This window comes from Babylonia areolata, chromosome 31 (assembly GCF_041734735.1).
Source record: "Babylonia areolata isolate BAREFJ2019XMU chromosome 31, ASM4173473v1, whole genome shotgun sequence".
Taxonomy (NCBI): domain Eukaryota; kingdom Metazoa; phylum Mollusca; class Gastropoda; order Neogastropoda; family Buccinidae; genus Babylonia; species Babylonia areolata.
In genome coordinates this window covers 10,084,180-10,097,474 of record NC_134906.1, presented here as the reverse complement: position 1 = coordinate 10,097,474, position 13,295 = coordinate 10,084,180, and the positions used below count along the sequence as shown (strand labels likewise).

At 43.7% G+C, this 13,295-nt stretch overlaps 1 protein-coding gene across 1 annotated transcript in view; it reads right to left on the bottom strand.

The window, feature by feature from the left end:
* LOC143276165 (zinc finger MYND domain-containing protein 19-like) overlaps nucleotides 1-13,295 on the bottom strand; it is a 56,240-nt gene that overhangs the window by 1,779 nt on the left and 41,166 nt on the right. Inside the window, exons 2-6 of the mRNA XM_076580589.1 lie at nucleotides 11,890-11,949; nucleotides 9,543-9,649; nucleotides 4,214-4,466; nucleotides 2,222-2,288; nucleotides 703-796 (exon numbers count right to left, since the gene is read on the bottom strand). Coding sequence (XP_076436704.1) covers nucleotides 703-796; nucleotides 2,222-2,288; nucleotides 4,214-4,466; nucleotides 9,543-9,649; nucleotides 11,890-11,949 — 581 coding nt within the window. The remainder of the gene's footprint in view (nucleotides 1-702; nucleotides 797-2,221; nucleotides 2,289-4,213; nucleotides 4,467-9,542; nucleotides 9,650-11,889; nucleotides 11,950-13,295) is intronic.

Here is a 13,295-nt window from a genome sequence, read left to right as displayed (position 1 = left end):
ATGCATGCACACACATAAACACACACTCCCACATATGCAGGCACACAAACACACACATGCACAAATATACACTCTCAAACACACGCATGCATACACTCTCTCTCTCTCTCTCTCTCTCTCACATACACACACAGTGACACACACACACACAGAGGTGCACATACACTTAACATTCTCTCTCACACACACACAAACACACCCACCATTCTCAGCCACCAAAGTATCCAGCTATTTCTCACTGTTATAGAAAAAACACACATCTATTTGGTTATGAATTAAGAGCACCAATATCTGGCTCTAAAAAGCCCCAGCATAATTATTTCCTGTAGACCTAGATATTAATGAATGACAGATGTAAGCTATCGTTTTCATCAGTATGGGATCAATTGGGATGGATCAAAACAGGCACTGCTGAACATCACTTAAACAAAAAGACTTAGCAGCAGTGCAGGGTCTCCTCTGATGTGTAGCCTCCTGGCAACCTATCACTAATAGTTCCCTGTGGGCTGGCGACGCTACAACCTAGGTGTGGCTGTGTAAAGGGGACTGAGGATAAACGGCATGAAGAGTGTGACTGAAGTGGTACAGATGATGGGGCAGCAGCAGCAGCAACAACAACTTAAAAGAAAAGAAAAGAAAGCCCTCTACATCTCCAAACAAAAACTGCGGATGGAAAACTACCCAAGACGACTCAGTCAGTACCTGACATACTGGCAACGCCCACAGATGTGGAACTCCCGCAGTTCCGACTCCATCCGAGAACATGGGGGGTAGTGACATTCGTAGTACAGCTCCTCTGAAAACAAAATGACAAGTGACCATTATACCTCACTCACTCACTCACTCACTCACTCATTCCCTCGACCGCTGGGGTCGTTGAGGGGACATATGGAAGATGTCATAGCTCGCCATGCCGTTCTGTTGGCAGCTGTCGTGAGGAGATCTGGCATTGTCATTTTGGTCCATTCCTTGACGTTGTCGGACCAGCTCTTCCTCTGCCGCCCCCGTCTGCACCCTCCCTCCACAGTCCCTTGCAGGATGGTTTTGGAGAGGGAGTTATGTCGTATGACGTGACCAAACCATGCCATCTTCCGTCGTTTGACAGTCGCCAGCAGTGGTTCTTGGGGCCCAACAAGGTTGCTGACCAGGTTCCGCACATAGTAATTGGTCTTGTGCTCCTTGTAAGAGATGTGTAGTAGTCTCCTCAAGCACTTGGTTTCAAATGCTTGGATTCTTCTCTCTGTTTCTGCCATCAGTGTCCATGTCTCACATCCATATAAGAGGATGGAGACCACTAGTGACTTGTAGAGCAGGAATTTTGTGTGGAATCTGATGTTGCTCTTCCATACCCTGTTCAGTCTGGCCATCGCTGCCGTTGCAGAATTAATCCTATTTCGGATTTCTGCTGTGCAGGTGCCATCTTTGGACAGGGTTGCTCCCAGGTACTTGAAGCTGGTCACTTCTTCCATGGGCTCACCATTCATGGTTATGTTGGCACTGATGTCAGTTGTGCTGTTGACCATGACCTTTGACTTCTCTGTGCTGACCTCCATGCCGTAAGCACTTGCTCTTGTATTAAGTCTGTCTGTTAGATCCTGGAGCTTGGTGTTAGTGCCCCCCATGAGGTCGATGTCGTCTGCAAATCGAAGATTGCAGACTGGCCTGCCGCCAATGGTGATGAAAGTGTGGTGGCGGTCTTCGAGGGTCTCTTGCATGATTCTGGGGTGTAGGGGCTCTGGATAGAGGTAGAATCATGCAAGAATCATGCAAGAATCATTATACCTCAGGGGGGATAAAAACAAACAACAAGACAGAACGGAAAGCCTCCCCACCCCCACCCGCACCCCCTCCCTCCACACAATCATGTGCCATCCTCCTCTCTTCTCTCCTTCTTCTCCTGCTCCTTCTGAGCACCGTCTTTTGCCAGAATGTCCGCGAAATGATCTAAGCTGATAGGTTTTATGCTATCGACATCTCTTAACTTTCTCAGCAAACTCCCATGGAACTGCAAAAAGCTCTACAATCTTATTCTCCACCATAAAACTATGTCCTGGATAAAACCAAAACCAAAAATAGCCATTTTTTTAACAAAAACCAAAACCAACCAAACAACAACATCAAACAAAACTCCACCACCACAGCACTGCTAAAATCACCACCAGCTCCAACACAAAGACATACAGAGAGACTCAGTATGACGGACAACAGCAAAGCAACTTACCAGTTCCACTCTCAAACACCCGGCCGTCTGAATCGTAGTAGCGGGCACACACATGCTCAGGGAACCTCTGGGAACAAAGCGACACACTTGTTCACAACTTCACCCTGTCATGTCAAAGAAACAGCAAGACCATTTCATTTATTTATCATTTCCATTCGCTATCATTCATTATTTATTTACTATCGTTGCTTATCGACCAGCCAACCACACAGAGCCGAACCATGGGCTGAACACTGAAAAAAATCAATCGTACAGAACTTAAAAAGAAGAACTTTAAAAGGAAAAAAAAAACCCAGAAGAAATCAGCCATGAATACAGTTATATTTACACACCTAATAGGACTAATCTATCAGTATTCTTTTAAATTATTTACGATCTGACATGACCTACATGCTGCTGATCTGACATGAAGTTTTCGTTCATTTACGATGTTGATGTCTGATATGACCTACATATTCATAGGAGTCAACCCACATGACTACATGTTCGTAGGGGTCAACTCACATGACCTACATGTTCATTGGGTATTAACCCACAATGACCTACATGCTCATTAGTGTCAACTCACAATGACCTACATATTTATTGGGTATCAACACACATTGACCTACACGTCCATAGGGTGTCAAACCACAATGACCTACATGTCCATAGGGTTTGAACCCACAATGACCTACACGTCCATAGGGTATCAACCCACAATGACCTACACGTCCATAGAGTATCAACCCACAATAACCTAAACGACCATAGGGTATCAACACACATTGACCTACACGTCCATTGAGTATCAACCCACAAAGACCTACACGTCCATAGGGTCTCAACCCAACAATGACCTACACATACATAGAGTATCAATCCACAATGACCTACACGTCCATAGAGTATCAACCCACAATGACCTACAAGTCCATAGGGTATCAACACACAATGACCTACACATCCATAGGGTATCAACCCACAATGACCTACACGTCCATAGGGTATCAACCCACAATGACCTACACATCTATAGCGTATCAACCCACAATGACCTACACGACCATAGAGTATCAACCCACATCGACCTACACGTCCACAGAGTATCAACCCACAATAACCTACAGGTCCATAGGGTATCAACACACATTGACCTACACATCCATAGAGTATCAACCCACAATGACCTACACGTCCATAGGGTATCAACACACATTGACCTACACATCCATAGAGTATCAACCCACAATGACCACACGTCCATAGAGTATCAACCCACATCGACCTACAAGTCCATAGAGTATCAACCTACAATGACCTACACATCCATAGAGTATCAACCCACATCGACCTACAGGTCCATAGAGTATCAACCCACAATAACCTAGAGGTCCATAGGGTATCAACACACATTGACCTACACATCCATACAGTATCAACCCACAATGACCTACACATCCATAGGGTATCAACCCACAATAACCTACACGTCCATAGGGTATCAACCTACAATGACCTACACGTCCATAGGGTATCAACCTACAATGACCTACACGTCCATTGGGTATCAACACATCCATAGGGTATCAACTTACAATGACCTACACGTCCATAGGGTATCAACTGATAATGACCTACACATCCATACAGTATCAACCCACAATGACCTACACATCCATACAGTATCAACCCACAATGACCTACACATCCATACAGTATCAACCCACAATGACCTACATGTTCATTGGGGTATTGCGAATATGACATAGCATACACATTCATTCAGGATGCTGATATATGACATGACCTACATGCTCACTGGGTATCTTCTTCTTCGTTCATGGGCTGCAACTCCCACGTTCACTCGTATACATTGTACACAAGTAGGCTTTTACGTGTATGACCATTTTTAACCCCACCATGTAGGCAGCCATACTCCATTTTTGGTGGTACTGGGTATCAACCCATATGACCTACACGTCGATAGGGTATCAACCCACAATAACCTACATGCTCATTGGGGTCATTGACGATCTGAAGCACAGTCATCCAGTAGACGCTGTTCTCCATGTTCTTCCCGGCAGAGGCCTCCAATGAGGAGGAGGAGGCGGTGGCGTTGGCAGCAGGGCTGAGGTCCATGGCGGGGGCGGGCACGTTGTCCCTCTCCCTGACCAGCAGCAGGTTGTCCTGCCGGTTGTCCATCGTCACCTGGTTCTTGTGCACCACCTTCCACCCCCAGGCGACGCCCCCTCGCCGCACCTCCCTGCATCGCATCCACAGCAACAACAACCGTCAGGACAGCAACAACAACCACCATCAGAACAGCAACAGCAACCACCATCAGAACAGCAACAACCACAACCATCAGAACAGCAACAACAACAACCATCAGAACAGCAACATCCATCAGAACAGCAACAACAACAACAACCATCAGAACAGCAACAACAACCACCATCAGAACAACAACAACAACCACCATCAGAACAGCAACAACATCCATCAGAACAGCAACAACAACATCCATCAGAACAGCAACAACAACATCCATCAGAACAGCAACAACATCCATCAGAACAGCAACAACAACATCCATCAGAACAGCAACAACATCCATCAGAACAACAACAACAACAACCATCAGAACAGCAACAACAACAACCATCAGAACAGCAACAACAACAACCATCAGAACAGCAACAACAACCATCAGAACAACAACATCCATCGGAACAGCAACAACAACCATCATCAGAACAGCAACAAAAACCACTATCAGAACAACAACAACAACCATCATCAGAACAGCAACATCCATCGGAACAGCAACAACAACCATCATCAGAACAAAAACAACATCCATCAGAACAGCAACAACAACCACCATCAGAACAGCAACAACAACCATCACAACAACAACAACAACCATCAGAACAACAACAACAACCATCAGAACAGCAACAACAACCATCAGAACAGCAACAACCACAACCATCAGAACAGCAACAACAACCACAACCATCAGAACAGCAACAACAACCATCAGAACAGCAACAACAACCATCAGAACAGCAACAACAACCATCAGAACAGCAACAACAACCATCAGAACAACAACCACAACCATCAGAACAACAGCAACAACAACCATCAGAACAACAACAACAACATCCATCAGAACAACAACAACAACCATCAGAACAGCAACAACAACCATCAGAACAGCAACAACAACCATCAGAACAACAACAACAACCATCAGAACAGCAACCACAACCATCAGAACAGCAACAACAACAACCATCAGAACAGCAACAACCACAACCATCAGAACAGCAACAACAACAACCATCAGAACAAAAACAACAACCACCATCAGAACAGCAACAACAACAACCATCAGAACAACAACCACAACCATCAGAACAGCAACAACAACAACCATCAGAACAACAACAACAACCATCAGAACAACAACCGCCACCATCAGAACAGCAACAACAACAACCATCAGAACAGCAACAACAACCATCAGAACAGCAACAACAACCATCAGAACAGCAACAACAACCACCACCATCAGAACAGCAACAACAACCATCAGAACAACAACCACCACCATCAGAACAGCAACAACCACAACCATCAGAACAGCAACAACAACCATCAGAACAGCAACAACAACCATCAGAACAGCAACAACAACCACCACCATCAGAACAGCAACAACAACCATCAGAACAGCAACAACAACCATCAGAACAGCAACAACCAACAACAACCATCAGAACAACAACAACCAACAACAACCATCAGAACAACAACAACAACCACAACCATCAGAACAGCAACAACAACAACCATCAGAACAACAACAACAACCACCATCAGAACAGCAACAACAACAACCATCAGAACAGCAACAACAACCATCAGAACAACAACAACAACCATCAGAACAACAACAACAACAACCATCAGAACAACAACAACAACATCCATCAGAACAACAACAACAACCATCAGAACAGCAACAACAACAACCATCAGAACAGCAACAACAACCATCAGAACAGCAACAGCAACCATCAGAACAACAACCACAACCATCAGAACAGCAACAACAACCATCACAACAGCAACAACAACCATCAGAACAACAACAACAACCATCAGAACAACAACAACAACCATCAGAACAGCAACAACAACATCCATCAGAACAACCACAATCATCAGAACAACAACAACCATCAGAACAGCAACAACAACCTCCATCAGAACAAAAACAACAACCACCATCAGAACAACAACAACATCCATCAGAACAGCAACAACAACATCCATCAGAACAAAAACAACATCCATCAGAACAGCAACAACAACCACCATCAGAACAACAGCAACAACAACCATCACAACAGCAACAACAACCATCAGAACAACAACCACAACCATCAGAACAGCAACAACAACCATCAGAACAACAACCACAACCATCAGAACAGCAACAACAACCATCAGAACAGCAACAACAACAACCATCAGAACAGCAACAACAACAACCATCACAACAGCAACAACAACCATCAGAACAGCAACAACAACCACCATCAGAACAGCAACAACAACCATCAGAACAGCAACAACAACCACCATCAGAACAGCAACAACAACAACCATCAGAACAGCAACAACAACAACCATCAGAACAGCAACAACAACCATCAGAACAGCAACAACAACAACCATCAGAATAGCAACAACAACCACAACCATCAGAACAGCAACAACACCATCAGGACAGCAACAACAACAACCATCAGAACAGCAACAACCAACAACAACCATCAGAACAGCAACAACCACAACCATCAGAACAGCAACAACAACCACAACCATCAGAACAGCAACAACAACATCCATCAGAACAGCAACAACAACCATCAGAACAACAACAACAACCATCAGAACAGCAACAACAACAACCATCACAACAGCAACAACAACCATCAGAACAGCAACAACAACCACCATCAGAACAGCAACAACAACCATCAGAACAGCAACAACAACCATCAGAACAGCAACAACAACCACCATCAGAACAGCAACAACAACAACCATCAGAACAGAAACAACAACAACCATTAGAACAGCAACAACAACCATTAGAACAGCAACAACAACAACCATCAGAATAGCAACAACAACCACAACCATCAGAACAGCAACAACACCATCAGGACAGCAACAACAACAACCATCAGAACAGCAACAACCAACAACAACCATCAGAACAGCAACAACCACAACCATCAGAACAGCAACAACAACCACAACCATCAGAACAGCAACAACAACATCCATCAGAACAGCAACAACAACCATCAGAACAGCAACAACAACCATCAGAACAGCAACAACAACCATCAGAACAGCAACAACAACCATCAGAACAGCAACAACAACCATCAGAACAGCAACAACCACAACCATCAGAACAACAACAACAACCATCAGAACAGCAACAGCAACCACCATCAGAACAGCAACAACATCCACCATCAGAACAGCAACAACCACCACAACCATCAGAACAGCAACAACAACCACAACCATCAGAACAGCAACAACCACCACAACCATCAGAACAGCAACAACCACAACCATCAGGACAACAACCACAACCATCAGAACAGCAACAACAACCACCATGAGAACAGCAACAACAACCATCATCAGAACAAAAACATCCATCAGAACAACAACCACAACCATCAGAACAAAAACAACATCCATCAGAACAACAACCACAACCATCAGAACAAAAACAACATCCATCAGAACAGCAACAACCACCACCATCAGAACAACAACTGTCATAACAGCAACAACCACCGCCATCAGAACAGCAACAACAACCATCAGAACAGCAACAACAACCATCAGAACAACAACAACAACCATCAGAACAGCAACAACCACAACCCACCACTCCACACATCACAGCCACATGGTGATGAGAGTGATAACAGCGTCATCATCTTCATTCATCAAACAAAACAGCCGCTCAACACCTCACAGGCACACAGTGCTCAAAGGGTGGTGGAGATTTTTTCCTGATCTCCCTGGTCAACATACACGCAGACCTGCTTCATGCCTGAACCCCGTTTGTGCGAATATGCACGCAGAAGATCAGCTAGGCACATTAAAGATCATGTAATCCATGTCGGTGTGAGGTGGGTAGTGGAAACAAGTAAATACTCAGCATGCACACACCCCTAAAACGGAGTATGGCTGCCAACATGGCCAGGAAAACACACAAAACGGTCATACGCATAAAATGTTACATGTCTGTATGAGTGTGTATGTGTGCGAGACTGAAATCTGATTGAATGACACAGGAAATGAATGATGAGCGCTCGATGGCAGCTGTGTTTATAAATGTGTGTGTGTGTGTGTGTGTCTGTCTGTGTTACTCTGTGTGTGTAACTGTGTGTGGGGGGGGGGTTGGGGGGGGGGGGGGGCTAGGTGCTTTGTATGTGCTTTGTGTGTATCTGTTCACCTATTTTTGTAAAGCACCTAGAGCCCTATGTAAAGAAAAGGTGCTGTATTTACATTCACAACATCATTATGATTACTGCTGTTGTCATCATCATTATCATCACCATTACCATTATTGCTGTTGTCACTATCATCATCACCATTAACATCATTATCGTTACTGATATTATTATTGTTATTTTTATCAGTAGTATCATCCGTAGTAGCAGTAGTAGTAGCAACAGAAGCAGAAGAAACAGTAGTTGTCATAGTAGTAGTAGCATCATCATGATTGTGATCATGATCATCATCGTCATCATTCCTCTTATCATCATCATGACGGGCGCAATAGTCAAGCGTTGGACTTTCAATCTGGGGGTCCCGGGTTCGAATCACAGTGACAGCGCCTGGAGGGTGAAAGGTGGAGATTTTTCCCATCTCCCAGGTCAATATATGTGCAGACCTGCTGGTGCCTGAATCCCCTTCGTGTGTATACGCAAGCAGAAGATCAAATACGCATGTTAAAGACCCTGTAATCCATGTCAGTGTTCGGTGGGTTATGGAAACAAGAACATACCCATCATGCACACCCCTGAAAGCGGAGTATGGCTGGCTGCCTACATGGTGGGGTAAAAACAGTCATACACATAAAAGCGCACTCGTGTACATACGAGTGAACATGGTAGCTGCAACCCATGAACGCAGAAGAAGAAAATCATCATCATCATCATCATCACTGCCTCTTACTATCATCACTACTGTCATCATCATCATCATCATCATCACTACTCACCACAGCATCTCGTGCAGCTTCTGACTGTGCTGCCGACCCTTGGTGCAGTCAAAGGCGTAGGCGTAGACGGTGGCCCCCTGACCATTCTTGTCCACCTCCACTCGGGCCTGCAAGCAGTTCATTACAGACTAAATATTGTTCTAAAAGCCAAACTTGTGCAATATGCTTTAGTAACATTGACAGTTAAGCCTTTCATTTTTTACTGTGCCTTATCTGCACGAAAGTGTATCTTCACAAGTGACTGAAAACGTTGATGGTTTGTTTTTTGGTTTTTGGGGTTTTTTTTGCATTTATTATCAGTTGTTTCCCTTGTTAGATTAATGACTTTTCTTTTATGAAGTCCATTAAGTAATTTTCTGTAATTGTATTCAGATAACTTTTTTTTTCAAATTTCACCCACCCCCCTCCCTCATATTCCCGGTTTCCCCCAACTCACCATTCATTCACATCCCCCTCCTCTTCTAAACAATGATACTCAAATGTACACATCAATTCTCTAACAAAATGTCTTCAATCACCAATATGTGTGACGGGACATTAAACAAATTTCCTCCTCCTGCAAGCAGTTCCAGGTGACACGTCTGTGACACATGGGCATCGACACTGAATGCGACAGGCACAATAGCCGAGTGGTTAAAGCATTGGATTTTCAACCTGGGGTCCCGGGTTCAAATCTCTGGAACAACGCCTGGTGGGTAAAGTAAAGGGTGGAGATATTTCTGATCTCCCAGGTCAACATAATTATGTGCAGATCTGCTACTAGTGCCTGAACCCCCTTAGTGTGTATATGCACACAGAAGATCAAATACGCACGTTGAAGATCCTGTGATCCATGTCAGCGTTCGGTGGGTTATGGAAACAAGAACATACTCAACATGCACATCCCAAAACACAGATATGGCTGCCAAGATGGTGGGGTAAACAAACAAAACAGTCATACACATAAAATGTTACATGTCTGTATGAGTATTATAAGTGTATGCGACTGAAACCTGATGGAATGACACAGGAAATGAATGATGAGCACCCAAAGGCAGCCGCCAGTCGGCTCTTCCCAGGCAGGCAGCCTGTTGTCAAATGACCAAGTTTGTAAAGCGCTTAGAGCTTAGAGCTTGGTCTCCAACCAAGGATAGGTGCATTATAAGTATCCGTATCATGATAGTCACCATCAGGCAGTTCTAGGCGACAGTCTGTGGCACGGGGACTGAGGAGTGGGTGGGCGTCAAGACTGCATGCTGTGTGCGATCTGTGCTCTCCTCAGTTTCATTTCAGTTTCTCAAGAAGGTGATACTGCGTTAAGATAATGCTACACCACATCTGCTAGGCTAATCAGATAACCCAACACACATAGTCAGGCCCTGAGTGCAGACAGACAAGACAGATATATGGACAGACATACATACTTTGCATACATACATACAGACAGACTGACAGGAGACAGAGGCAGATTGATTGATTCTCATATATCATGCTGTTGTGACTTGGAGTTTGCATGATGTCCATCACACACACACACACACACACACATTTAATCACTATAAACCGGAAGACCATTCACCTTTTCAGTCAAAGAACAAATCTGTAAATCTAAACAGAGCCACACCAACAAATGCCAGAAACCAAACCATAATGATAAAAACAAAACAGCACACCTGGCGCCTGGTCTTCTAAGGGCAGGTGAGAAAATAAAACTAAGGAACAGTCAAGACAACATTATTAGGGCTGGTATTGTGGTAAAATAAAACTAAGGAACAGTCAAGACAACGTTATCAGGGCAGGTAAAATAATAAATAATAATAATAATACTCAAATTTACACAGCACTTAATCTTGTGCACAGACAAATCAAAGTGCTTTTGCACCAGTCAATCACACGCATGCAAAACTCTAAAACTGGAGAAACTGAAGTCAAGGAAGAGGCAGGGAAGGGAGGCTATTTTGGGAAGAGGTGGGTTTTAAGGCCAGACTTGAAAGAGCTGAGTGCGGAGACCTGACAATGCGAAAGAGGAAGTTCATTCCAACTACAAGGTCCAGGGACAGAGAAAGAACGGCAGCCAAGAGTTGAGTGTTTGAATCTGGGTATGCCAAAACAGAGTGGACCCGAAGCCGATCGTAGAGACAGAGATGAAGTGTAGAGGTGAAGGCAGCCACAGAGATAGGAAGGGGCAGATTTATGAATACATATAACATAGACTGATAGAGTGCTGATCTTGTACTTTATTCTGTGTGAGACAGGGAAATAAAACTAAGGAACAGTCAAGACAACGTTATCAGGGCAGGTGAGAAAATAAAACTGACAAACACTGAAACAGTCATGACAACATTGTCACCAAAAGGCTTTGGTTTACCTCTACTGCATACTGTTGCACAATCGGAATGTCAGCTTCGTCAATCAGTGCATACTTGGACTGAAACACAACAAAACATAATATTGATCAATTTGTATTTGGAAAAAAAAATCAAAACAATTTCTATCTACTGACATGTTTTGAGCTTGAGGCATAACTGCTGTGTTTATCGTCTCATCCAAACGACAAGATGCTCAGTTTGATTTTCCAGTTGTGAATTAGAGTTTGCATAATGTCCATAACACACACACACACACACACACACAGTCACACACACACACACAGTCACACTCAAACACACATACCCACTCACAAGCCATCTTGCACGCAAGCACACTACAGTACACACACACACACACACACACACACACACACACACACACACACAGAGTCACACTTAAACACACACGCCCACTGACAAGTCATCTTGCACACAAGCATGCTACACACACACACACACACACACACACACACACACACACACATATATATATATATATATATATACACATATACATATATATATATATATATATACATATATACATATATATATACATATATATATATATAATTGTGCACAAATACTCAAACAAGACACCTTGCACACAAGCACATGTACACACACGCACACACACACACACACACACACACACAAATCACCCAGGAGACCACCACACAAAGCTGACTTGCCAGCTGGTCTCATGATATCTACATGTTCTGCCCTGACACCAATTCACCTTCCCCTGCCCCTATACAACCCAGCTGTTCCTTTTACTGCACTCTGTGTGTGTGTGTGTGTGTGTGTGTGTGTGTGTGTGTGTGTGTATACCACCACCATCCTGCATCTTTTAATAGTACATAGCTACCCAGCATCTTTCAAAACCACCAATCTGTCAAACGTCTTTCAGTGACACATTGCTCACTGTCCAGCATCTTTCAACACCACATCAATATTGTACATGTAGGTATACATGATCTGCCAATACCACATCACTTTCCATCATCTTTCAATGATACTGCATCAACACCCTGCGTCTTTAAATACCACGTTTCTATCCAGCATCTTTCAATACTGCATTATCACTCCGTGGGCGCTGATGGACTTCTTGAAAGAAGTGAACATTTTTAATCAGATTTGAAGGTTTTAAACTGTGGAAGTTTTTTAAACATTGAGTGGAAAGTTTGAAGTGGTGACTCGTTTTAACTGTTTGTTTTTTACCCTTTTAGTAGGTATTAATGTGGCGATATCCTTGAGATGGCCTTAGTGGTCGGCGAGGCTCTAAGCACCATAATTTCATTTCATTTCAATACTGCATCAACACCCTTCATCTTTCAATACCATGTTGCTATCTAGCATCTTTCAATGATACTGCATCAACCTCCTGCATCTCTCAATGCCACAT